Source organism: Neophocaena asiaeorientalis, unplaced genomic scaffold (genome assembly GCF_003031525.2).
Source record: "Neophocaena asiaeorientalis asiaeorientalis breed wild unplaced genomic scaffold, Neophocaena_asiaeorientalis_V1.1 scaffold694, whole genome shotgun sequence".
Classification (NCBI taxonomy): Eukaryota; Metazoa; Chordata; class Mammalia; order Artiodactyla; family Phocoenidae; genus Neophocaena; species Neophocaena asiaeorientalis.
The window spans coordinates 130145-157568 of record NW_020174226.1 but is presented as its reverse complement, the minus strand read 5'-3'; the positions used below and the strand labels follow the sequence as shown (position 1 = coordinate 157568).

General features: G+C 48.9%; 3 protein-coding genes across 4 annotated transcripts in view; 2 read left to right on the top strand and 1 right to left on the bottom strand.

Annotated features, from left to right (window-relative positions):
* The first annotated feature begins 240 nt into the window (after positions 1–240).
* Positions 241–27192, top strand: RDH13 (retinol dehydrogenase 13). Of its 2 annotated transcripts, none has more exons than XM_024755201.1 (7): positions 241–431; positions 3227–3345; positions 6325–6480; positions 9274–9378; positions 10496–10708; positions 11486–11587; positions 27074–27192. In XM_024755201.1, exons 1-7 carry the CDS (start codon positions 367–369, stop codon positions 27106–27108), a joined length of 795 nt encoding a protein of 264 aa, XP_024610969.1. In that variant the 5' UTR covers positions 241–366; the 3' UTR covers positions 27109–27192. The 2 variants fall into 2 exon arrangements, with proteins under 2 accessions (XP_024610969.1, XP_024610968.1); XM_024755200.1 differs by lacking the exon at positions 27074–27192 and adding an exon at positions 12957–17766 and having other exon boundaries at positions 242–431.
* Positions 23889–25859, bottom strand: LOC112406425 (putative killer cell immunoglobulin-like receptor like protein KIR3DP1; the record flags this gene model as incomplete). Its single annotated transcript, XM_024755204.1, is given in 3 exon segments — positions 23889–24609; positions 25536–25601; positions 25604–25859. Coding segments are annotated over 3 exon segments (696 nt in total), but the record flags the coding sequence as incomplete, so codon positions are not given.
* GP6 (glycoprotein VI platelet) overlaps positions 27100–27424 on the top strand; it is a 29206-nt gene continuing 28881 nt past the window's right edge. Inside the window, 1 exon segment of the mRNA XM_024755187.1 lies at positions 27100–27241. Within this exon segment, the coding sequence (XP_024610955.1) occupies positions 27208–27241 (34 nt within the window). The 5' untranslated portion in view covers positions 27100–27207.

Here is a 27424-nt window from a genome sequence, read left to right as displayed (position 1 = left end):
AGCAGCAGCTGCTGGATTAGGATCGTGGGGTCCCTTCAGCAGCTGTGCGAGTGTGAGGTTATTGGAACTCAATAGTTCCAATAACTATTGAGTCTCGGCCCCGCCCCCGAGACCACGGCCTCGCCCCCGGCTCCGGAAACTACCATGCCCAGCTGCAGCTGCGCTCACGGCCCCTCCCTATAGGTCCCTCCCCCGGAAGTTCCGCCCCGCCCGTTTCCGGGAGCCGAGGGTTCCAGCCCGGCCTGCACTTCCTCATGTGAATCCCAGGCAGCGCGTTCCTAGGGCAGACCCCGGGCGCGCGTCTGCGGGCGGCTGCAGTGGGACCCCCGGGACACCCCTCCCCCCCCCCACCAGCTCCGGCCCGTAATGAATCGCTACATTCTGCCGCTGTCCGTGCTGGGCACAGCGGTGGGTGGCGCCGTGCTGCTCAAGTAAGTACGTGCGGGTCCCGCAGGCGCGGTAAAGGCTGGCCGGTGGGCAAGGACGAGGGAGGGAAACCCGAGTGGAGATTGCCAACCCTTGGCCCACCCAGGAGTCCTCCAGCTCACCCGTCCAGCAGTGCTCCCAGAGAATGCGGGGGCAAACCTGGTCCCCGAGAGGGCAGGTCACGGCCCAAGGTCACCCAGAGAAAGGAGCGGATCCGGGCCCTGGTAAACATTTTGGTCTAGTTGCTTCTGGACTTTTAATGGATTAATTCTTTAATTCAGCGGACACTTATTGAGCACTTCCCATATGTCAGGTCGTGGCCCAGATGCAAGGAAAGTGTGTACCACCTAAGCTCCCGTTGTCCGAAATTAGAGAAACAAATTAGAATTGTCCAAGTCAGTAAGTGAAAAGGCCGTATTGCGTGGTATATAGACATACTGTAGTTCTTTCTTCTCTTTCCTAGGCTAATTCGTTTAATAAAAACAAGACAAAACGGGACTAAGAAGTAAAAACTATTAGGTATAAAATAAGCTACAAGGATATATTGCACAACCCGTGGAATATAGCAAATATTTTATGTTATAAATGGAATAGGTTATAAATGGAATATAACCTTTAAAAATTGTAAATCACTATATTGTACATCTGTACCTTATATAATATTGTATATCAACTGTACTTCAATATAAAAATCCCCCCAAACCAAAAAACAGCTACCAAATATTCTGTAGGAGCATCGGTCAGTAGAACTTCCTGTGATCATCGAAATGTTTTACATTTGCCCTGTCCATTATGAGCCATACCGTGCGACTACTTTTTATTTATTTATTTTTGGCTGCTTGGGTCTTCGTTGCTGCGCGTGCACTTTCTCTAGTTGCGGCGAGAGGGGGCTACTCTTCGTTGCGGTGCGCGGGCTTCTCATTGCGGTGGTTTCTCTTGTTGTGGAGCACGGGCTCTAGGCGTGCAGGCTTCAGTAGTTGTGGCACGCGGGCTCTAGAACACAGGCTCAGTAGCTGTGGCGCACGGTCATAGTTGCTCCGCGGCATGTGGGATCTTCCCTGACCAGGGCTTGAACCCACGTCCCCTGCATTGGCAGGCAGATTCTTAACCACTGCGCCACTGGAGAAGTCCGTCGGCTGCTGTTATTTTTTATTCATGCTGATGCCTTTCAGTTCTGAAAAAGCTTAAAAATAAAAAAGGGCCAGCATGGGAAGAATAAAAGAAAACTGAATGCCCTAGGGGGGAAAGTATGACTATTGTTTTGTTTTGTTTTTTTTACTTTTTATTTTTAAAAACAATTTTATTGGAGTATGGTTGCTTTACTATGTTGTGTTAGTTTAGACTCTTTATTTTTAATTAAATTAAAAAATTAGCCTCAGGGGACTTTCCTGGTGGCGCAGTGGTTAAGAATCTGCCTGCCAATGCAGGAGACACGGGTTTGAGCCCTGGTCCGGGAAGATCCCACATGCCGTGGAGCCACTAAGCCCGTGCACCACAACTACTGAGCCTGTGCTCCAGAGCCCACAAGCCACAACTACTGAGCCTGTGTGCCACAACTACTGAAGCCTGGGTGCCTAGAGCCTATGCTCTGCAACAAAAGAAGCCACTGCAATGAGAAGCCCGCGCACTGCAGCAAAGAGTAGCCCCGGCTCACCGCAACTAGAGAAAGCCCTTGCGCAGCAACGAAGACCCAATGCAGCCAAAAATAAATATTAAAAAAAAATTAATTAATTAAAAAAAAAGAAAAATAATAGCCTCTGGTGGCTGGTGGCTACCGTGTTGTACGTTGCCCTTCTTTTGTGTGGCGATAATATTGTTTATTTGGCCAGTTCCCTGTTGGTGACATTTGGTTGTTTCCAGTATTTAGCCTCTGGAATGTGGGCATAGTAGCAGAATAAGGGCCCCCAACGATGTGCATGTCCTAATTCCCAGAACTTGTCAAAAGGGACTTTTCAGATGTCACTGTGTTAAGGGCCTTGAGATGGGAGATGATCTGGGTTATCCAGGTGGCCCAGCATCATCACAACGGTCCTTATAAGAGGGAGGCAGAAGCATCAGAGTCAGGGGCTTGAAGATGCTGTGCCGCTGACTTTGAAGGTGAAGGAAGGGGCCACGAGCCAAGGGATGCAGGCGGCCCCTAGAAACTGGAAAAGGTATGGGGACGATTCTCAGTTCTCCCTGGAGCCTCCAGAAGGCACACAGCTCTGCCGACACCTCGATTTTAGCCCAGTGAGACCCATTTCGGACTCTGACCTGCAGACTGTAGGAAATACCGTTGCGTGTTTTTTTTGTTTTTTTTTTTTGCGGTACGCGGGCCTCTCACTGCTGTGGCCTCTCCCGTTGCGGAGCACAGGCTCCCGGATGCGCAGGCTCAGCGGCCATGGCTCACAGGCCCAGCCGCTCCGCGGCATGTGGGATCTTCCCGGACCGGGGCACGAACCCGTGTCCCCTGCATCGGCAGGCAGACTCTCAACCACTGCGCCACCAGGGAAGCCCCGTTGCATGGTTTTAACCCACTGAGCTTGTGGTGACCTGTTAGAGCAGCCACAGGAAGCGAATACAGGGGGTCTTTCTAAAATGACGATTGTCTCGCTGTGCACGCTCCCCGCACCAGACCACGCTGAGTCCTTTACCTGTACCACCACACCGGTCCCATGGAGTTATGCGATGTCGCTTCCATCTTTTCCGTTGGGGGAACACAAGCTCAGAGAGGTCATTTCCCTGAGATCACAACAGTCAGGGACACCTGTGGTGAGAGAGGACAGACAGACCGAACTGACCTGCTGTTTTTTATCTCCAGGGACTTTGTCGCCGGCGGGGCTTGTCCCAGCAAGACCACCATTCCCGGGAAGACCGTCATTGTGACCGGCGCCAACACGGGCATCGGGAAACAGACGGCCTTGGAGCTGGCCAGAAGAGGTGAAGTCCCAGTGGGGCACCTGCTTCTCTGCCTGGGGCTCGGGCGCGAGATCTGGCGGTGGATGGTTTGATTTCCCGGGGAATGTTAAGGCATCTGATTCTTTTGGTTGCAAGTGGCAGAAACAAACTCAGGCCGGCTTAAGCCTGAAAGCCTTGTGTCTCTGGAAGAGGGAAGGGCAGGTTCAGGGTCTCAGAGGAGGCCATGGGCGCTCAGCAGTTATTGGTTTGGGTTTTTCTCTTTGCATCGGCTGTGCTCTTTCCTACTGTAGTTGGACTCAGTCCTAATGGCTGGGTCGGGGCCTAGGTCAGAGGTTGGGGGTCAGGCTCTCCCAAGCTTACTGGTCAGGCGTTTTGTAGAAAGAACACCCTTCGATTTGGGTCTGTTTGACCTTTTTCTCATGGTCAGACTGGGCTTATGGAGAAGTGCCCTCCTCAGCACACGCAGATGTCTTTTGAACTTGGAATCAGTGGGGTTTCCTGTGGGTTCAGGTACGAGAAAGGGAGGAGTTAAGGTTTTGTTTGAACAGCTGGAAGACCAAAGCTGCCTTGGCTGGGACGGGGAGGCCAGGGCAGGGCACGCGTGAGGGCTGGGGAGACTGGAAACTCTCCTTGGGCTGGTCGAGTCGAGGTGACCAGTGAATGGGTCCCTGATAGACTGACCAGGCCTGAGCTGCCTGTTCACCCCTGAGGTGAGAGTGGTGGGGGGCCATGAGGGCAGCCCCCCTGCCCCCCACACCACATGGGGTTTCCCCAAGGGAGGGACAGGCGCTCCTTTCAGGAAAAAGCGAGAAGGGAGGGACTTCCTTGGTGACGCAGTGGTTAAGAATTCGCCTGCCAACGCAGGGGACGTGGGTTCGAGTCCTGGTCGGGGAAGATTCCATGTGCCGCGGAGCCACTAAGCCCATGCGCCACAACTACTGAGCCTGCGCACCACAACTGGTGAAGCCCACGCGCCTAGTGCCCGTGCTCCGCAACAAGAGAGGCCACCGCAATGGGAAGCCCGCGCACTGCAACAAAGAATAGCCCCCACTCACCACAACTAGAGAAAGCCCGCACGCAGCCAAACATAAATAAATAGACAAATTAAAAAAAAGGAAATTAAGAAAATGAAAACAAAAAATAAGACAGCTAATTTATTTAAAGAAAAAGAAAAGTGAGAAGGGAAATTGGACCAACATACCCACTGTGGTCCCTTGAGAGCCAGGCTGCCACTGGGAGGACAGACAGATCCAGGACTTGAGTCCATTCTGGACTGTGTGATGGGGGGGCCGGATGTGTAGGAGGCAGCTGGCCCAGCTGTGGAGGATGAGCCCTGTAGACCCACGCGATTTGGCATCCTTGCTGCCCATCCTCCTCTCCATCCCTGTTTCTTCTCACTTTTCTAATTTGAGAATAAAAGTTTAAAAAAAATTAAATTTTTTCCTTTTTTTAAAATTTTGGCTGTGCTGCCCCGGCATGCGGGAACTTAGTTCCCCGACCAGGGATGGAACCTGCGCCCCCTACAGTGGAAGCACGGAGGCTTAACCCGCTGGACTGCCAGGGAAGTCCCCCAAAAGTTTTCTTTTTTTTTTTTTCCAAAAGTTTTCTTTTTAAAGCCTGTATTAAGATTTAATTCACACATTTAAAGTGTACACGTCCATGATTTTTAGTATATTCACAGAATTGTACAACCGTCACTGGTCTCCATTTTAGAACACTTCATCACCCCAAAACGAAACGTGGCTCCTCTAAGCCATCATCCCCTAATTTCCCTTCCCCGCCAGAGCTAGGAACCCACTAATCTTCCTTCTGTGGATTTGCCTCTTCTGGACGTTTCAGATAAATGAATCATGCACTCTGTGTCCTTTTGTGTCTGGCTTTCACTGAGCATCACGTTTGTGAGATTCATCCTTGGTGTAGATAGGTTGGAATGTCCTTCCTTTTCATGGCTAATATTCCACTGATGGACAAACCACATGTCACTTACTCATTCATCCCTTAAAAAATTTTTTTTTTAATTTTATATTGGACTATAGTTGATTTACAACGTTGTGTTAGCTTCAGGTGTACAGCAAAGTAATTCAGTTATACATATACATGTTTCTGTTCTTTTTCAAGTTCTGTTCTCATTTAGGTTGTTACAGAATATTGAGCGGAGCTCCCTGCGCGGTACAGTAGGTCCTTGTTGGGTATTTATTTTATGTATAGTAGTGTGTACATGTCAGTCCCAAGCTCCCAGTTTATCCCTCCCACCAATATTCATTTATCCCTTGATGGACATTTGGGTTGTTTCCACCTCTGGCTGTTCTGCACGGTGCTGCTATGCACATGTGAGTACACATTTTTGTGTGGACTGATGTTTCCATTTATCTTGGGTATCTATACTTAGGAGTGGATCTTTTTTTTTTAATTTTTAAAAAATTTTTATTGGAGTATAGTTGATTTACAATGTTGTTTCAGGTGTACAGCAAAGTGAATCAGTTATACATATACATATATCCACTCTTTTTTTTTTTTAGATTCTTTTCCCATATAGGTCATTACAGAGTATGGAGTAGAGCGCCCTGTGCTATACAGCAGGTTCTTATTAGTTACATATTTTATGCATAATAGTGTGTATATATCAATCCCAATCTCCCAATTTATCCCCCCCATCCCCTGGTAACCATAAGTTTGTTTTCTACATACGTGACTCTACTTCTGTTTTGTACATTACTTCATTTGTACCCTTTTTTTTAGATTCCACATATAAGTGATATCATCTGATACTTGTCTTTCTCCGTCTGACTTACTTCCCTCAGTATGACAATCTCTAGGTCCATCCATGTTGCTGCAGGTGGCATTATTTCGTTCCTTTTTATGGCCGAGTAGTATTCCATTGTATATACGTACCACATCTTCTCTATCCATTCCTCTGCTGACGGACATTTAGGTTGCTTCAGGAGTGGACATTTTTTAAAAATTCCATTAAAAGGTTTTTTCTTGGTCTGGCTCTTCCAGGAGGCGCCATCATTCTGGCCTGTCGAGACTTGGAGAAATGTGAGGCAGCAGCCAGGGAGATTCGAGGGGAGACCCTTAATCACCACGTCAACGCCCGGCACCTGGACTTGGCCTCTCTTAAGTCCATCCGAGAGTTTGCAGCGAAGATCATTGAAGGTAAGAGGAATGACGCTGGCCTTGTGGGGTGAGGACTTGGGCGGCCAGGCTGTGAGGAGGGAGTTATACCAGGCAGGTCCTAGAGCCAGGTATCGGTCGCCGCCTGTTTTCGTTCAGCCTTTGGGTAAAGATTTTACATTTTTTTCCTCTTCTGACATTTTCACATTTACATATTTTTCATTTTTACATGGGGGAAAGAAAATTAAAAGAATAACATTTCATGACATGTGACCATTGTATGGAATTCAGATTTTATTTTATTTTGGCTGTGCCACATGGCTTGTGGGATTTTTTTAATGAATTTATTTATTTATTTTTTGCTGCATTGGGTTTTCATTGCTGCACGTAGGCTTTCTCTAGTGTGGCAATCGGGGGCTACTCTTCATTGCGGTGCGCTGGCTTCTCATCGTGGTGGCTTCTCTTGTTGTGGAACACGGGCTCTAGGCGCGCAGGCTTCAGTAGTTGTGGCTCGCGGGCTCTAGAGTGCAGGCTCAGTAGTTGTGGCTCATGGGCTGAGTTGCTCCGCGGTATGTGGAATCTTCCCGGACCAGGGATTGAACTTGTGTCCCCTGCATTGGCAGGTGGATTCCCAACCACTGCACCACCAGGGAAGTCCTGGGATTTCTTTTTTTTTAATAAATTTATTTATTTATTATTATTATTTTTTTTTGGCTGTGTTGGGTCTTTGTTGCTGCGCATGGGCTTTCTCTAGTTGTGGCGAGCGGGGCCTACTCTTCGTTGCGGTGCGCAGGCTTCTCATTGCAGTGGCTTCTCTTGTTGTGGAGCACGGGCTCTAGGCACACGGGCTTCAGTAGTTGTGGCGTGTGGGCTCAGTAGTTGTGGCTCGTGGGCTTTAGAGCGTAGGCTCTAGAGCACAGGCTCAGTAGCTGTAGCGCACAGGCTTAGTTGCTCTGCAGCATGTGGGATCTTCCCGGACTAGGGCTCGAACCTGCATCCCCTGCATTGGTAGGCGGATTCTTAACCACTGCGCCACCAGGGAATCCCTGGCTTGTGGGATCTTAGTTCCTGGACCAGGGATGGAACCGGTGCCCTTGGCAGTGAAAGCGCAGAGCCCTAACCACTGGACCGCCAGGGAGTTCCCAGAATTCAGATTTTAGTTTCCATAAAGTTTTATTAGCATGCAGCCATGCCCATTGATTTATGTATTATCTGTGGCTGCTTTAGTCCTGGGAGGGCAGAGTTTAGTAGAGACAGACCATATTGCCTGCAAAGCCAGAAATATTTACTACCTGGTCCTTTACAGATGAAGTTAACTGACTGCTGTCTAGGAAAACTAAGTCCTCTGTGTGCTTGGATCCTACAAGAAGCAGAGGCCAAGGAGGGAGGAAGAGTTAGGTGGAGAAGGGCACAAACACTGGTTCAGCCAACATTTCCGGAGGCTCTCTGACTCTTGGGTGACGCAGGTGACACAGACGTGAGTCAGATTCAGGCTCTGCTTCCGAGGAGCGCCCGGGCTGCTGGGGGACATGGCTGTGACAGTAGGTAACTAAGGGTTAGTGCAGAGAGTCTGGAGCTCCCACATTCTTTCCTGGGTGTTTCTTTTTGCAAATCCAGAGATCAGGCTGGCATTTCTCTGCACTTCCGTCACGTTGATGCCTGACTCACTCTTTTTGCTCCCCACCACATGGTCTCAGAACCACTTAAGAATTTATTTTTTTTCAAACAGGAATAACATTTGGAGGGTTAAACGTTCAGAAAGTGCAAATGGGGATACAGCAAAACATCTTCCCGCCACGCCTGCCATTAGCTCCCAGCATGCCGGCCTCAGATGTGTTCAGTGCTCTACCTCTTGTGTGTCCTCCTGGGGACCATTTATGCATTTATAAAGCAAACGGGGATACACTTCCCCTTGGCTTTTTTGTACAAAGCGGAGCCTGTTACATACCTGGTGCTGCCCCTTGCTTTTTCTCCCCAGTTCTATCTTGGAGATCATTACAGGCAGAACTTTTCCCTTCTTTTCTTGTGGCTAGCTTGTGTTTTTTGGTCTTTTTTTTGGCCACTGCGTGGCATGTGGGATCTTAGTTCCCTGACCCGGGATGGAACCTGTGCCCCCTGCAGTAGAAGCATGGAGTCCTGACCCCTGGACTGCCAGGGTATTCCTGTGTGTGTATTTTTAAAATTTTTATTGAAATATAGTTGATTTACAGTGTTTTTATAGTTTCAGGTGTACAGCAAAGTGATTCAGTTATATACACACACACACTCACACACACACACAAATTCTTTTTTAGATTCTTCTCCATTATAGGTTAGTACAAGATATTGAATATAGTTCCCTGTGCTATACAATAGGTAGGTCCTTGTTGGTTATCTATTTTATATATAGTGATGTGTATATTTTAATCCCCGGCTCCTAATTTATCCCTCCCCCGCTTCTCCTTTGGTAACCGTAAGTTTGTTTTCTATGCCTGTGAGTCTATTTCTGCTTTGTAAATAAGGTCATTCTTATCATTTTTTTAGATTCCACATGTGATATCATATGGTATTTGTCTTTTTCTTTCTGACTGACTTCACTTTGTATGATAATCCTCTAGGTCCATCCACGTAGCTGCAAATGGCATTATTTCATTCTTTTTTATGGCTGAGTAATATTCCATTGTATATAGGTACCACATCTTCTTTATTCATTCCTCTGTCGATGGACACTTAGGTTACAGAAAATACTTGTCGAATAGATAATAACGAAGCTGTTCTACCCAGCAGGTTGTATTATCACCCCTATTACAGAAGGGGAAACTGAGTCACACATTTGTCCTCACCCCTGTCTTCTAGAGGAGGAGCGAGTGCACATCCTGATCAATAATGCAGCCGTGATGCGGTGCCCCCACTGGACCACCGAGGACGGCTTTGAGATGCAGCTTGGCGTTAACTACCTGGGTGAGGCTGCAGGCTGTGTGGCATCAGCCTGGGACGTGAGCAGGAGCCCCCGTGGGCCAGACACAGGCTCCGGGAGGGGTCTTCCTCTCTCCATGTGGCCAGGCGGCCATGAGCAGGGTCACCTGGCAGCTCAGGGAATCGCCTGTTCGTCGCTGGACCCTCAGTCCTTCGGACCTTCCATCAGCCTCTTGGCCATTCGTCCCTTTGTCTGTCTGTCCCCCAGTCTCTGTCTGTCCTTCTCTCACTGTGTCAGTTTATCTTTTGTCACCCTGAATGCATCTGCAGTCCGTTAGTAAGGGTGATGGACGTTGGGTGGACACCAATCATATAGGATTAAGGCCCACCCTAATGACCTCACCCTAATGACCTCATTTTACCTGGATCACCTCTCTAAAGACCCTCTCTCCAAATAAGGTCACATGCTGAGGTACTGGAGGGTAGGGCATATTTTTTTAGGGGGGTTGGGGAGGGTGACACAATTCACCCATAACACATGTGACTACCCTTCACCCCCTTTGGGCTGGAACTCAGTCATGTGACCTGATGGAGCTACAAGGGAGTCTGGGAAATGTAGTCTTTCACTGGGTAGTCTCATGCATAACCCAAAATTCTATCACTGAAGAAGAAATGGAGAAAGGATTTTGGGAGACAGAAGGCATCTTTTCTCTAGCTGACCTCATAGAGGGTTATCACAGGGCTTTGTGACAATTTGTTATCGGGAATGTCTTGTACATTGTAGGTTTTTTTTTTTTTTTTGACATGCCACACGGCTTGTGGGATCTCAGTTCACTGACCAGAGACTGAACCCTGGCTGCAGCAGTGAAAACCCAGAATCCTAACCATCAGGCCACCAGGGAACTCCCACATGGTAGGATTTTTAGCAGCATCCCTGGCCTCCACCCACTAGGTGGCAGTAGCACTCCCTCTACTGTCCACAATTGTGATGATCAAAATTGTCTCTAGGTGGTGCCAAATGCCTGCTGGTAGGGGGCGCAAAGTTGGACCCTGTTGAGAAAAATGGGTTATGGGAGGATGAAATAAGGTGATGTTCTCAGTACGGTCCTGTGCACGGGACAAGAACTCAGTGAAAGTTATCTTTTCGTTTTCCATCATCCAGGTCACTTCCTTTTGACGAACTTGCTGCTGGACAAGCTGAAAGCCTCTGCTCCTTCGCGCATCATCAACCTCTCGTCCTTGGCCCACGTTGCTGGGCACATAGACTTCGAGGACTTGAACTGGGAGAAGAGGAAGTATGACACTAAGGCAGCCTACTGCCAGAGCAAGCTGGCCGTTGTCCTCTTCACCAAGGAGCTGAGCCGGCAGCTGCAAGGTGTGTGTGTGGCGAGCCTCGCTGGTCTCCCCTTTCCTTTAGCTCCGAGCCTGAAACAGTCCTGCTGTGACTCTGGGTGGACGGGAGGTCAAGCATTGGCTCCAGGACCGAGTAGGCAAACATATGACGCACTCACCACCACGCTCCCTGCTGGTGCCTGAAGCAGACATCACTAATCAATCACAGCATTCTTCTCTGCTCATCCCGGACAGGCACCTGAGCCTTTGGTGCTCTAGACCAGTGAAGCTTTGGCAATATCTGGAGACATTTTTAGCTGTCAGTTTGCGGAGCAGGGGCAGGTTGGGTGATGTTCCTGGCATCTAGTCAGCAGAGGCCAGGGATGCTGCTCAGCTTCCTACAAGGCACAGAATAAAGAATCATCTGACCTCAGTGTCCATAGTGCTGCAGTTGAAAAGTCTGCCCTTTGCCTTTGCTTCTCAAAGAGTCAGTAGACCAGCAGTGTCAGCTCACCTGGGTGTCTGTCGTAATTGCAGCATCTCAGACCCCACCCTGACCCACTGCTTCGGACTCTGTGGGGTGGAGCCCGGCGGTCTGGGCTTCTCAAGCCCTCCAAGTGATTTTTACACACTCAGGTTCAGAGGCTCTGCCCTGGGCAGCCACGAGACAGAGCTGCCTTGCAAGTGAAACTGGGGATGTGGAGGTTTCAGAGCAAGAGGGCGACATGGATTCAGGGGGAGCCCCCTAGGATGGTATCAGCCTTCCTGGTGAGGGGTGAACCTGACGTCTGCCTGCCTCACTTTTTCCTTCTCTCGCCAGGCACGGGTGTGACTGTCAATGCCTTGCACCCCGGCGTGGCCAGGACAGAGCTGGGCAGACACACGGGCATGCACAGCTCCACCTTCTCCAGCTTCACGCTCGGTAAGTCCCGTCCCAGTTTGGGGTCCCTTAACTGAACCCCTGTCCTCCTAGCTTGGGGCTCAGGACCCTCCCTCAGTGTATTGGGGTCTTCCTGAGAAACAGAACCAATAGGATGTACATAGATATTTAGAGAGATTTATTGGGGGGATTGGCTTATGCATCTGTGGGGCCTGAGAAGTCCCAGGATCTGATCTGTATGCCAGAGGCCCAGGAAGGCTGACGGTGTAGTTGCAGTCCAAACCCAAAGGCCTGAGGACCAGGGGAACCGACGGTGTAAGTCCCAGTCCAAGTCGAAGGCCAGGAGCGCCAGTGTCTGAGGCCAGGAGGAAATGGATGTCCCTGCTCAAGGAGAGAGAGAGAATGCGTCCTTTCTCCACCTTTTTGTTCTGTTTTCACCCCCAACTAATTGCGTGGTGCCCACCCACATTGGTGAGGGTGGATTTTACATAGTCTGTTGATTCAAATGCTAATCTCTTCACACCCTCACAGATACCCCAGAAATAATGTGTTACCTGCTTTCTGGACATCCCTTAGCCCTGTCAAGTTCACACATAAAATTAACATCACACTCAGAGACTATCTCAGGGGCTTTGCTCTGCCCTCTGCCCTGTATCTTCCCTGGTACTGAGTCACTTTCGTATGTCTACCCAGCCTGCCAGCCTGAGAATAGCCCCGGGAAACAGGCCAGAGCCTGTTTGATGAGACTGTTTCAGAGGTGGAGGTCATGGAGCTGACTTCCTGGAGTCCGGCCATGCTTGGGCTAACTCCAGTTTCATCCCAAACTAGCTGGGCCACCCAGCAAAGTGACTTCTCTCCGAACCTCCCTTTCCTTATCTGCAAAGTGAGGGTCATAATAGTACCTGCCTCAGTGGGGAGGATTAGATGAGACCTCCCTAAAAGAGCCAGCACAATTCCTGGCCGAATAAATAATTAGAGCTTTATAACTAGTGTTTATAATCCTGAAAAACATTTAGTTGGTGGGGGCTAGGTATCAGAGACCTTAAGCTGAAGCTGGCACTGGAGACACTCAATACACAGAAGCTACTTTAAAGAAAGATCGGGTGGGATGAGGACTTGGGGCTGACATAGAGGAGGGGGACCTTCTGTTTGCCTGGGAAAAGCCAGGGGGGCTTCCTGGAGGAGGCAGCTTTCAAGCTGGTCCCTGCATCTGGAATTATTTGTCTGGGCAGTGCCAGGGAAGGGAGCTCCTGGTGTTGGGAAACAGAGGGGTAAAGGCCTGGAGGAGAGCTCTGTGGGACTCCAGGGAAACTTCTGGCCTTCGTGGGCCCTGAGCCACCTGGGGTGGTACTGGGCTTTCTGTATCTTCCTCTCTGAATGTGTGGACTGAACTCTCTGTGGGCCGATGCAGGGCCCATCTTCTGGCTGCTGGTCAAGAGCCCCCAGCTGGCGGCCCAGCCCAGCACCTACCTCGCTGTGGCGGAGGAGTTGGAGGGCGTTTCTGGAAAGTACTTTGAGGGACTCAAAGAGAAGGCTCCGGCCCCGGAAGCCGAGGATGAGGAGGTAGCCCAGAGGCTTTGGGCTGAAAGTGCCCGCCTTGTGGGCTTGGAGATGTCCTATGGATCCTCTGAGAGGGGACAGTGCCTCCCCAAATGACTTCTTGGAGCAGGTGTGAAAGCCACCAGGGAGGCAGTCACCAAGATGGAACAGCAACCAACCAAAGCTGGCTGCCATGCCCGAAGCACCCTCTAGGTGGCAGTATTGGCCAAGGAATGCTGGCTGCCATGGCCACTGCACCCTCTAGGTAGCAGTCTTGGCCAAAGAATGCTGGCTGCCATGCCTGCAGCGTCCTCTAGGTGGCAGTATTGCCCCTTTTCTGGCCACAGTGGATTGGACAGCAGGTGAGCAGTTGACCCGGGGCTGGCTGGTACAGTGTGCCCTGCTGCCAACAGGTGAGCTGGGCCATCAGATGCCTCCCTTGGGAATCCAAACCAGGAATTTTGGGGTGTGGCATCAGCTCCCTCTGGTGTGGGCCATGTCGGGGACTGGATGGCCATGGGCAAGTTGTCTGGCTGATGCTTGAGTTCATGGTCCCCCGTTGGACCTTGCACACCTCCAGTCTCCTGTCTGAGCCTTGGTGTCTCCAGCTGTAAACTGTGCAGAATGATCTGACTACCTCACTGGATGGCCGTGAGTTATCGCTTGGCTTGGAGAATGGCAGCTGCATATTCCTTGCCGTTGGGTGTTTACTGAGGACCTTCTGTGTGCCAGACCCTGGCAAGGTGCTGGGGATGCCCTCCAGGAACAGACCGACTCAGATCTGGCCTTGTTATCTCCGCGTCACGCTGGGGACAGCACGGTGGGGAGGAACCACTGAGGAAACAGGATGCCTGGGATCACGACCTTGCCTCCCATCCCTACTCGCCAACTGCCGTGCTGTGGGCGGCCCTTGGAGGGACCCGAAGTGGGCCTCTCTGGGCTGAAAGCAAGGAGTGAACAGTTCTGAGAGAAAGACAGATACCATATGATATCATCATATGTGGAATCTAATTAAAAAATGATACAAACGCCCTTATTTACAGAACGGAAACAGACTTACAGATATCAGAAAACAGACTTACGGTTACCAAAGGGGAAACGTGTGTGTGATGGGAAGGGATAAATCAGGAGGTTGGGATTGACATACACACACTACTATATAAGATAGCTAACCAACCAGGCCCTGCTGTATGGCACAGGGGACTCTACTCAGTATTCTGTGATAACCTAGATGAGAAAAGCTGAAAAAGAATGAATACGTGTGTATGTATAACTGAATCACTTTGCTCTACACCTGAAACCAACACAACATTGTAAATCAACTATACTCAAATAAAAGTAAAAAAAAAAAAAAAGAGTGAACAGGTATGGTTCCTTCTGGAGGCTCCCAGGGAGAACCTGTTTCCTTACGTTTTTCCAGCTTCTAGAGGCGCCTGCACTTCTTGGCCTGTGGCCCCTTCATCTGCAGAGCAGACAATGGCAGGCCAGGTCCTTCTCACGCTGCCATCTCTCTGTTTCTCCCGCTTCTGCCTCCATCTCCTGTTTTTAAGGACTCTTGTGATATCACTTGGCCCATCCAGATAATCCAGGATCATCTTCCTCCTTTAAAGTCAGCTGATTAGAAACTTTAATCCCATCATCCACCTTAATCCCCCCTTTGCCTTGTAAAGTAGCAGGGTTCTGGGGAATAGGATGTGGACACATTTGGGAGGACCCACTTTTCTGCCTACCACTCTGTCCTTTTCAAAATCTGCTTCCTTAGCACCCCCAGTGTACTTCCCATGCGTTCCCTTCTGCTCAAATAAAGAGGAATAAGCTTCAGGGACTTCCCTGGCAGTCCAGGGGTTAGGACTCTGCGCTTCCACTGCAGGGGGCATGGGTTCGATCCCTGGTCAGGGAACTAAGATCCCACATGCCACATGGCGAGGCCAAAAAAAAATTTTTTTAATTAAAAAAAAAAAAAAAGGAGTCAGCTTCACTAGTGTGGCTTGCAAGCAAATCAACTGAGAACAGATTTTTAAAATCACAAACTCCCTACCCGCTAAAAAAGAAGAAAAAAACTTGGGGGTGTGTTAGCAAGAAGAGGAGCTGGAATTCAAAGTCTGATTCTAGAACCCACTTTCTTTTTGCGGGGAGCGTTAGAGGTCTAAGTGCCCAGGAGAACAGCTAATCACAGGGAGATTTGTCTATTATGTAGATGTGAGCAACACACCTCAGGGCTAATTCTAACCACAAACCTTCACAACCAATATCTGCTTCCTTTCTGAAACAGAAGCCCCAAGGATCACAAATGTTGACTCACACATCAACCTAATCCCCGTCTACTTCTCTGAAGGCTTTGAGGTGATTCACAAACCTAGCTACGACCTTCAGACTGATGAAAGATGATAGAAACCAATCTCAAACAAAACAATGCAAAACAAAACCCAAAGCCACAGAAGCCCAGAGAGGAGATGGTGCAAAGTAACAAACAGACCCAGGAATGCCACGTGAAAGGACAATGCTTCAGGGGGTGGGTTCTTCACAAAGGGAAAGCAAGTCAGGGTCAAATCCTCAAACCTCACTCTGGGGCTTGGGAATTCTGTCAGGATGCCTTGGGCTGCTGAAGACAGGACATACTCAAAGGGTGTAAGCTGAGCTGACTTTCATCCCAGGCAAAAGCGAGAAGGAACGCTATTTCACAGAAGTAGAAGCCCAGGGGCGTGGCAGGCTTTGAGTTCAGGGACATCATCAAGATTCCTACTGCAAGATGACGGTCTGACAGTTACCAGTGCAATGTCATTCCAAGGCTGGGTGTTTGTAACAGGTTGAATGGTGGGGTGCCTCCCCCTAAAAGATATGTCCAAGTCCTAACTCCCAATACCAGTGAACGGGAGCCAATTTGGAAAAAGTTTCTTTGCCGATGTGATTAGGGATCTCGAGGTGAGATTGCCCTAGATTATCTGGGTGGACCCTAAATCCAACAAGTGTCCTTAGAAGACAGAGAGAGCAGAGGAAGAAGCAATGAGGGGATTGAGGGCAGAGACAGGGATGATGGAGCCTCAAATCGAGGAATGGCTGGAGCCCCCAGAAGCTGCAAATGGCAAGGAACAGAGTCTCCCCCAGAGCTTCTGGAGGGTGAGTTCCCCGCCCCGCCCCGCCACCTTGAATTTGGACTTCCGGCCTCTGGGAAGTGTGAGAGAATACATTTATGTGTTCTAAGTCACCAAGGTGATGGTATTTGTTACAGCAGCCAGAGGAAGAAACTAGTGCAGTCTCTTTGGGGGGTGGGTCACGAGATGACTGTCAGAGCCAATCTGGGCCACTTGTTTCCTTGTTTTTTGCCCAGTGACGGGGAGAGAAGCATTTCTCTTTTATTTGTCAAATTGGGCTCAGGTCATGTGCTCATCTTAGAACCCACAAAAGCCCCCCAAGGGAAAGGCAGAAGGTAACGGACTTCAAGCAGGGTTTCCCAACACCAGCGCTGCTAACACTTGGGGCCAGATAATTCTTTGCTGTGGGGCAGGGGTCTGTCCTGTGCGCTGTAGGATGTCGAGCAGCAGCCCTGGTCTCTACCCACCAGATGCCAGTAGCCCCCACCAGCCGGGTGAGACCCCCAGAACTGTCTGCAGACATTGCCACACGTCCCCGAGGAGGGAAACTGGCCTTCGGTCGAGAACCACGGATGGAGGCGGATCTGGATATGTTTGCGGGTCTGTGAGCGAGCCGAGGGTGGGGTCAGGTGGAGCTAGTCACCAGCACACGGGGGCCTCGCTTGTTCTCACCTGGGCTTCATTGGGGTGGAGTGCAGCTGACAGGCAAGGTGCTGGGAAACAGGTCGTAATGGAAACAGTACAGGTGACTGACTCAGGGCAGCCTATCTCCTATGGAAGACACGCCACGAAATCCAGAGGTCCTCCTGAAGCTGCAGGGCAGGTGCTGCTGAAAATCCAGCGAGGGGTCTTGTTATCACAGTGGCAGAGCTTCCAAGGAAGTGCAGTAAGCGTTCTTGGAACCCACCTGAGACCTGGGATTGGGTCATTGGTGTGGACGAACCTGAAGATCTTGAGCTGCTCAGTTTCCCTGAGAACACCCCCGTTGCTGGAGACCAGCACCCCTTGAGGGAAGGTCGTGGTCCTTCCTCAGGCAGGTGCCTCACGAGATGACGTTCCTCATCTCGAGGTCCACCCCATCAGCTGCGGCGAATCCCGGCTCACACGCTGGGTGCATTGCAGGGTCTGGCTGAGGTGAACCTGGGGACCATACCTGGGAGTGGATTTCGGGGGAGTTAGACTGGGGCTGAAATATGAGACCAGCTGTGGAGAATCCATGGGCAGAGGGTCACTCATCTATAATGAAGGTTTTATTTAATGTTTTGGGCTTTCTGGGTAGCTGGAGACTGTGGCAACTGCATGAGAACGTGTCTCCCACATAACCTCTAAAGACGGTGCAGCCCTCTATTAATGTCCTGATTTCGGTGGCTGCACCGTGGTTACGTACGAGAACGTCTTTGTTTGCAGGAAAACCCATCAGGATTTAGATGATGGGGCATCGGGTCTGCAACTTAGTCTCAGACGGCTCAGGTAAAAGTCCTTTGGACTTAAAGTATAGCTGATTTACAATATTATATGAGTTTCAGGCGTACAACATAGTGATTCACAATTTTTAAAAAAAATTTATGTATTTTTTGGCTGCATTGGGTCTTTGTCGCTGCGTGCGGGCTTTCTCTAGTTGCAGCGAGCGGGGGCTACTCTTCCTTGCGGTGCCTGGGCTTCTCATTGCGGTGGCTTCTCTTGTTGTGGAGCGTGGGCTCTAGGCGCATGGGCTTCAGTAGTTGTGGCATGCGGACTCAGTAGTTGTGGCTCACGGGCTCTAGAGTACAGGAGTTGTGGCGCACGGGCTTAGTTGCTCCGTGGCATGTGGGATTTTCCTGGACCAGGGTTCCTAACCCGTGTCCCCTGCATTGGCAGGTGGATTCTTAACCATTGCGCCACCACGGAAGTCCTGTGATTCATAATTTTTAAAGGTTATACTCCATTTATAGTTACTATAAAATATTGGCTATATTCCCTGTGTTGTACAATATATCATTTTACCTTATTTATTTTATATATATATGTGTGAAAACCACCACCAGAAAGAGAAAGGTGTGAAAATAGTAAAAAAGCATTCAGACACATCAGGGCACTGACTACTATGGTCTTGGAAACGTGACCCTCCTTTGAGAGAAGAGAATTGAAATTAAAGGGGAGTGGTACCTTTTGTATACTGCATGGTGAAGGGAAAAAGGAGAGAGAAAGAAAAATTAGGATTTTCTAAGAAAAAAAGGAAAAAAAAAAATCAAGGACTTAAAACTCCACCTGTTTGCTAGTCATCTAGTAAAAAGCTGTACTTCACTACCCTGACAGCAGAGGGCATCCTTGTACTAAAAACTTCACAGTAGCAATCACGAGCATTAAATATATATTTAGGAATACATTGAACAAGAAATGTGCAAGTCACCCCAAAGCCAACAGCTCTCTACATAGAAATACATGGGCACAAATAGGAATTATCAAACACTGCCACCAAAAGAAGCCACCCCCCACCTCCAAAAGTGAGAATCTAAAAATTCAGTTGATATACACCTAAGAGCAGAATTGCTGTCACGTGGTAACAACTTGAGGAACTGCCAGATTGTTTTCCACCCAAGTTCGGAAAAACATTATTCACGACAGCCAAAAAGTGGAAGCAACCCAAGTGCCCATCACCAGATGAATGGTGGTCTATCCATACAATGGAATATTATTCAGTCATAAAAAAGGAACGAGGGCTTCCCTGGTGGCGCAGTGGTTGAGAGTCCGCCTGCCGATGCAGGGGACATGGGTTCGTGCCCCGGTCCGGGAGGACCCCACGTGCCGCGGAGCGGCTGGGCCCGTGAGCCATGGCCGCTGAGCCTGTGCGTCCAGAGCCTGTGCCCCGCAACGGGAGAGGCCACAACAGTGAGAGGCCCGCGTACTGCAAAAAAAAAAAAAAATTAAAAAAGGAATGAAGCACGGACACATGCCATAACATAGATAAGCCTTGAAAGCATTATGCTACGTGGAATTGCCACCTGGAAATATATTTATGGAATGCCTTTTCTGTATTTAAGAGGGCAAATGCTTGCACTAGGCAAAAGAATCCAGTTTTAAAAAAAAAGGTATATGCAGGAGAAAAACTTCAGAATTTAATGAGCGGCCTTAAACTAAATACGTAATGGAGCTTAAGATTTTCAGTGAAAGATAGCATCTTTGGGGGGTTTTGCCCTTCACACTCCAGCCCATAACGTGGAGGGAAGCCAAAGCTGTGACCAGGCTTGGGGATAGTTTTTCCATTTATCTCCCCCGCTTACACACACCATCAAGGACTTCCTCAGGGCAGAATCTCCTTGTTGGTATCTGTTCAATTTACAGATGCAGACTCAGCAGTTCCTCCCTCAAAATGTAGCCTATGAATATACATGCACGTGGGAAACATGATATGTTGATTACATTTGTAAAAGCATGTCAGTTAAAAAAAAAAAAAAAAAAGCATGTCAGTTAAAAAAAAAAAAAAAAAAAAAGCATGTCAGTTGCATTTCTTTAATACAGCAAGGCTGGAAACAACGTAAAAGCCAGCAGTACCGGTCATCTTGAGCAAATAATGGCGCATCCAAGGAAAGGAACATTTTGCACCAACACTATTTTGCTATTATTTTTATTTTATTTTATTTTTTTGCTGTTATTTAAAAACACATCGTATGGGAGAAGTGTTCAATGAGGGCATAGTGAAATGTGGGTGGATGGGACTTATGTGCCTGGACCCCAGCCAGTGGGGACACCATAGCACCTGCAGCAAGAGAGTAGAGAGAGGGACAGGAGATAAACACAATACCTCACGAATAGGCACTATTTTCCCCATGTGGCCAGGAGCAACCATCATTAACATGTGTCCAACAGAGAGCTTAAAATGAGAGTCTGTCCAAGGAGCCCTTTGGGGCTGGAAATTCAGGAGTGGGGTCATCTCCTTAGAGGTGACACACTAGGAGAATATTCCCGGGGTTGGATGGCGTGGCAAGAGAAGGTGTAGGGTGACGGAGAAGATTTGGTGTATCTGATGAAATGGAATTGAGAAGAAAAAGCAGAGGGCGGTGAGTCAGAGAGAGGAGAAAACTTGCCTTGAACCCCCGAAGCTGAGGATGGAAGATTTCGGAAGAGCCTGGCATCACAAGTGCCAGAGAGTGTGGAGAAGCACAGGGAAGCTGACGTGGGGAGAGAAGTTGTGGATTGAACCAAGGGCTGATGACTCCTCCTTGCCAACCTCCACCGTTGTCTTGATGTCTTCCACTCCGAGGTCTCCCCAGAGTGAACACGAGCAGTGGCCGGAGCCGTGCACTCGAATGAAGCATTGTGCTGCGGAGAATCTTGGGGTGTGGTTCACAGTTACGAGGGCTCCTCCGTGGTCGGCTGAGGCTAACGAGCTCTTGACTTCCTCTTGAAATCCTTTCTGCTGAACCAGGCATCAACCAGGAAGACCCCCAGGATCACCAGAGACATTGCAGCCAGAGCGAAGCGGACGACGTTCTCTGCATCGTGGTCCCCAGGGGCAGCATCTGGGGACAGAGGCAGAGAAATTCCTGGCGTGGAAAATTGCCCAGTCTCACGTCAGAAGCACCAGACTCTTTTTTTTTTTTTTTTTTGGCCTCACTGCTGGGCATGTGGGATCTTAGTTCCCTGACCGGGGATGGAACCCCGTCCCCTGCATTAGAAGCACGGTGTCTTAATCACTGGACCAGTAGGGAAGTCCCCAGAAGCCCCAGACTTTAAAAAAAATTGATTTATTTATTTTTGGCCGAGGCACGTGGCTTGCGGGATCTTAGTTCCCCAACCAGGGATCGAACCCATGCTCCTGGCAGTGAAATTGTGAAGTCCTAACCACTGGGTGGCCAGGGAATTCCCAAAAATTGTTTTTAAAAATTGAAGTATAGTTGATGTACAGTATTACATGTTACAGGTGTACAATATAGTGATTTACAATTTTAAAAGATTATACTCCATTTACAGTTATTATAAAATGTTGGCTCTATTCCCCGTGTTGTACAATATATCCTTGTACCTTATTTTATACCTAACAGTCTAAACAGAAGCCCCAGATTTGAAAATCATCATAGTTTCCTACAGCTGCGGTAACAAATTACCACAAACTTAGTGGCTTAGAACAACACTAATGTCTTTATCATTCTGGAGGTCAGAAGTCCAAATGGGTCTCACTGGGCTTAAGTCAAGGTGTTGGCAGGGCTGCATGCCCTCTGGAGGTTCTGGGAAAGAATCTGTTTTCTTACCTTTCCCAGCGTCCAGAGGTGGCCTGACCTCGTCTGCTCACGGCCTCTTCCTCCATCTTCACATCCATCAATGACGAGTTGAGTCATTCCTATATCACATCACTCTGACACTATTTCTTCTACATTCAGAAACCCCTGTGATGCACTCAGCCTGCTGGGTTAATCCAGGGCGGTCTACTTACTTGCAACCTTAAATCAACCATAATTCCCCTTTGTGGTACCAGATTCACAGGTCCTTGGGAGGAGGGTGTGGACATCTCTGGGGCACAGTTACTCTGCCTAGTATCACGATTGTTTTCTCATCCGCTCGGTTTGGTCATTCTCAGCCAGGTATCCCTGTTTGAACTGAGGACTCCCGAGTACCAGAATCATGGCATGGCCTTGTTCAGGTTGTTAACTGCATACGAGCAGTTGGTCAGTGGGTGGATAGGAGTATAACTATTCTGCTCTCCTCTCGCCGGATCATAAGCCCTAGCTGAAGGCAATGGTTGCTTCTAGGACTGATTTTTTTTTTTTTGGCCATGCTGCACGGCTTGTGGGATCTTAGTTCCCTGACCAGGGATCGAACCTGGGCCCTCAGCAGTGAGAGCACAGAGTCCTAACCACTGGACGGCCAAGGAATTCCTTAGGACTGATTTTTTTCTTCCAAGTAATGAAGCAACATTTTAGGGGATAATGACTTGTAGTGGGTTCAACAGTGCCCCTCTCCCCTCCCAATATGTGTCTGTCCAGAATCTCAGAATGTGACCTTATTTGGTATTACAAGTAAGGGTCTTGAAGATGTAATTAAGGGAAGGATCTTGAGTCCTCCAGTCCTGGATTAGGGTGAGTCCTAAATCCAATGATGAGCGTGCTTATTAGAGGCAGAAAAGGAGAAAATGGAGGGCAGAGATTGCAGTGACGCATCTACAAGCCAAGGGAGGCCAAGAATTGCATCCACCAGCTGCGGGGATAGAGGCACGGAATGGATTTTCCTTCAAAGCCTCCAGAAGGAACCAACCCTGATGACACCTTGATTTTGGACTTCTGGCCTCCAGAACTGTGAGAGAATAGGATTTTTTATTGTACATTTTTACAATTAAAATTTTTTATTTATTTTAAAAACTTCCATTTTTTTATTGGGATAAAATACATATAACATACATCTACCGTCTTGATCCTTCTTAACGTACAGGTCAGTGGTATTAAAGTCTGTTGCACGACCTTCACCACCATCTGTCTCCAGAACTCTTTGCATCTTGCAAAACTGAAACTCTGTATCCATTAAATATTTCCTCATTCCTTTGTCCCCATCACCCCAGGCCCTGGCACCCACCATTCTGTTTTCTGTCTCTGTGATTCTGACCACTCATAGAAGTGGAATTATACAGTGTTTGTCTTTCTGTGGCTGGCTTATTTCGCTTAGCATAATGTCAGTTTCCTGTTCTTTCAAGCAACCAACTTCGTGGTAATTTGTAGGACAGCACTAGGAAACTAATACAGGGCTCTTCTAGTAACTTATGGATACTGTATGGAGGTGAAGGTCTAAAAGGATTATGAGAATTATGATCAACAGCTGGGGCTGCCGCTGATTTCCCTCACTCAGACTAACTTCTCCTGGAGCAGGGGATGCCCCAACTGCTCACGGGCCCAGCCGCTCCGCGGCATGTGGGATCTTCCCGGACCGGGGCACGAACCCGTGTCCCCTGCATCGGCAGGTGGACTCTCAACCACTGCGCCACCAGGGAAGCCCCACTGTTGCTTTTATTTCTTTTTTTTCTTTTAAAGGTGGAATTTTTTTTTAAGATTTTTTTTTGATGTGGACCATTTTTAAAGTCTTTACTGAATCGGTTACAATGTTGCTTCTTTTTAAAAATAAACGTATTTATTTATTTATTTTTGGCTGTGTTGGGTCTTCGTTGCTGTGCACGGGCTTTCTCTAGTTGTGGCGAGCGGGGGCTACTCTTCATTGCAGTGCACGGGCTTCTCATTGTGGTGGCTTCTCTTGTTGCGGAGCATGGGCTCTAGGCGCGCGGGGTTCAGTGGTTGTGGCATGTGGGCTCAGTAGTTCGCAGGCTCAGTAGTTGTGGCGCATGGGCTTAGTTGCTCCACGGCATGTGGGATCTTCCCAGACCAGGGCTCGAACCCGTGTCCCCTGCATTGGCAGGTGGATTCTTAACCACTGCACCACCAGCGAAGTCCACATTCCTGTCAGGCATGTGGGAATCTTAGCTCCCTGACCAGGGATCGACCCTGCACCCCCTGCATTGGGAGGCGAAGTCTTAACCACTGGACCACCAGGGAAGTCCCTAAAGGTGGAAGCTTTAATTAATGGAATTAATTTTTTAAAAGCCAGCTTTTGGTTAGTTTTGGGTTTTATGAAGTTTTTTGTTTTTTGGTTTAATACCTTTTTTTTGGCTGAACCTTGTGGGATCTTAGTTTCCTGACCAGGGATGGAACCTGTGTCCCCTGCAGTGGAAGCTTGGAGTCCTAACCACTGGACAGCCAGGGAAGTCCCTCACTGTTGCTTTTTCAGGGCTAAGATCCCCTCCATCTCTGCCCCATGTTTTCAACCCCAGTAGCACTGGGTCTGCAATCCCCATCAGGGACTCTTTGGTCACAGGTCAACAAGCTGACATTTGAAAATGGCTCTGCCCCATAGACCCTCATACAATGATGGAAATGTCCTTTACCATTTGAGTTTTACTACTGATTCTCTAGGGCTGTGCTGTCCCATATGGGAGCCGTTAGGCACTCAGTGGCTGCAGGGCACATCACGTGCCTATTGCAACTGAGGAAGTGAATTTTAAGTTTTATTTAATTTTCATTAACTGAAAGCAAAAGAACTGCCTCTAGCTAGCTGCTGCCATAGTCTGGGAGTCCCGGGAGCAGGTGGGAAGCGTGGGGACCCCCTCACCTCTCTCTGGGAGCATCAGGACATCACTGGGGTCTGACCAGAGGTAGGGGAAGTTCTTGTGTAGACTGTGGTAGCATCTGTAGGTCCCCGGGTGCATCAGGAAGATGGCATTCACAGGGAAGTCGGCCTCAGAAGCCCCAGCTCTGTACTTGGAGCTTAGGTTCTGGGCAAATTCTACTCTTCCATTCCTGGAAAGAACGAAAGCGTCACACCAGGTCTCTGAGTGATACCGCAGACTGAGCTTCTTAGAGGGGGTCTTCTTGGAGAAGGTGCCCCAGTGAGCCGAGAGGGAGGGTTTTCTGTCCACACCTGGGAAGGAAGAGAGCCAAGGTGGTGAGTGGGTGGGCGCCGCCCCCCCGCTCCCTCCCGATTTAACCTGAGCACATCTTCCTAACGCCCAGAAAGCATGCTTCCTGTCTTGCTACACTTGTCAGGAGCTTGAGGCCTCTCCAATTTTGTCCTTGTTTCCTCTGTGTCTCTTTTTCTCCCTGATTCATTCAGTCTCCATTACTGTTCCTCTCACCCAGGAGTCCTTACTGTGACTCAAAAGGTCCTACAGGGGGGCTTCCCTGGTGGCGCAATGGGTTAAGAATCCACCTGACAATGCAGGGGACACGGGTTTGAGCCCTGGTCCGGGAAGATCCCACATGCCGCAGAGTAACTAAGCCCATGCGCCACAACTACTGAGCCGGCGCTCTACAGCCACAACTCCTGAGCCCGCGTGCCACAGCTACTGAAGCCCAAGCGCCTAGAGCCCATGCTCTGCAACAAGAGAAGTCACCGCAAAGAGAAGCCCACGCACCGCAATGAAGGGTAGCCCCCGCTCGCCTCAACTAGAGAAAGCCCGCGTGCAGCAACGAAGACCCAATGCAGCCCAAAAAAAAAAAAAAAAAAACTTGTGGAAAAATAATCTGCCTGCATCCCCCTGTGTGTTGCCATCTTCTCAAAGGCATCCCTGCGCCCCTAGGGTTGCCCAGGCGCGGGTCAGGCACCTAAGGGCTTCAGGAAATTTTTATTCGATACAGGCAGTGAATCTGGGTTTCCACTTGGCCTTTTATGTCACACACCAACATGGAGGTGACCCAGTCTGAGAAAGGGGCTGGGAAGATCATAGGCTGATAACACATCCCACTGCAGGGAGCTGCCTTTTCTTCTCCCACAGCCTGAGCGAGTCCGTTTAGGGGTCCAGGGAGTTCACAGGGATGGAGAGGGTGTCCGAGCCGTAGATTCCTTACCTGTGACTATGAGCTTCAGTGGTTTACTGGAGCTTTTCCATTTATAGGGGAAAGTCTTGTACGAGCCATACACCTGTAGATCCCGCTGTGGGCTGCTGTCACTGGGGAGATGTGGAATCTATTATAGCTCTGCTTGATGCAGTTCACGAAGTCACCGTCACCATGTTGCTTGGACAGAGTAAAAAGATCATACGTAGATCCTGAATTACAGTATAGGGTCCCAGTTTCTCCTAAAGTCACCACAGGGTATGGCTGGGCAAAGAGTGACAGTGCACCTGTGTGCACATCTGAAAATAAGGAGGAACTGGCATTTACCGTAAGCCATCAACAACTCTCAAATGTTTGATAGAATCTATATGTATAAATGCTCAAAGCAACTCATTTCAGTGTCACATGTAATAACAGGAATATGCTTCTACTATAATTTCCTGACAAATGAAAATGATATATTCTGTGGAGGAAGAAGGTCACAAGATACTCAGATTTTCATACATGATGTCCTGGATTCATTAAAAAAAATTACCTGCTATATGTCCAAATCCATCAAGATGTAGACGTTAAATATGTAAAAATTTATTTGCATAGCAATTACACCTCAATAAAGCTTGAAAAATTACTTGCTATGTGAGGGGTAAGAAAAGATGTTCCGGACTTCCCTGGTGGCGCAGTGGTTAAGAATCCGCCTGCCAAGGCAGGGGACGTGGGTTTGAGCCCTGGTCCGGCAAGATCCCACATGCCGTGGAGCAACTAAGCCCGTGCACCACAACTGCTGAGTCTGCGTGCCACAACTACTGAAGCCCGTGTACCTAGAATCCATGCTCCGCAACAAGAGAAGCCCGCGCACCGCAATGAAGAGTAGCCCCCACTCACCGCAACTAGAGAAAGCCTGCGTGCAGCAATGGAGACCCAACAGAGCCAGAAATAAAGAAATAAATAAATTAATTTAAAAAAAAGAAGCCTATATGAGACATCAAATGCTCAGGAATTTACATGTTTCTCAGATGAAAGGAAGGTCATTGATCAACCCAAGCAAACTAAAACACTCATTTCTAGTGAGTTGATATTAATGCCCCCCTCAGAGATTTTTGGTCAGGACATAAACCTTGGAATGCAGCCATTCAGGAAAAATTTACTCTTAGCTGAACCTTTTCATACCCACTATTACTACAGAGAATCCATATCCTACAAAAGAACTGGTCTTCCAGGCATCTTCCCTGGACCCACATTGCTCTCCACCAAATTCTCTAGTTTGATTTAGGTCTGCAACACCATCCCTAATAGTTTCATATATTAGATTCAGTCTTTTCGAACTACATTTCACCTCATTTTTGGGGGGCTGGGTAAAGCTGCCTTCAGTTCTTCTATGGTAGATAAACAAATCATTGTGGAGAGCATGGCACAAATCTCCCACGTCTTTGTGGCTGCAAGATCACAGCAGGAAACCCACAGAGTAACTCATGCCCAGCGGGGTGATATGGTGGAGGGTTGAGAGGCAAAGCCTTAGTCTTGCACAAGGAGCGGTTCCCCTTTATGTTTAGCAGGGGATGTTGTCACTCCTCGGCAAGGGGTTTAAAACCCCAGGCTGTTCCATCCACGGGCGTGTCCTGCTGCGAAGATTTGCTGCCCAGTTGGCTGTGCTGCATGGTGTGGAGCTGTGGACTTAGGCACTGCCATGTCCCTGGGGGTCATTTTTCTTCTTGGACTTGGTGAGTGGGGCCAGGGAAGTTGTGTGGGAGGCTGGTGAGGGAAGAGTATGTAGATAAGAGGTTTATAACCTGGGTTCCTCTTGTGGGACTCTTCCTTTATGAGGTCCTGGGGTCAGTGACTTATAGAGAGATCACCCATAGGGCCACTTTTCTTCAGTTTGGTCTAGATGTGATGCCCTGAGC

What these genes read in the sequence shown, in the direction of transcription:
- RDH13 (XM_024755200.1), top strand. Translation starts at nt 367, where the DNA reads ATGAATCGCTACATTCTGCCGCTGTCCGTGCTGGGCACAGCGGTGGGT. An exon ending in CTTGGAGCTGGCCAGAAGAG is followed by an intron (nt 3,346 to 6,324) that starts GTGAAGTCCCAG and finishes TGGCTCTTCCAG; the next exon opens with GAGGCGCCATCATTCTGGCC. An exon ending in TGCAGCGAAGATCATTGAAG is followed by an intron (nt 6,481 to 9,273) that starts GTAAGAGGAATG and finishes CCTGTCTTCTAG; the next exon opens with AGGAGGAGCGAGTGCACATC.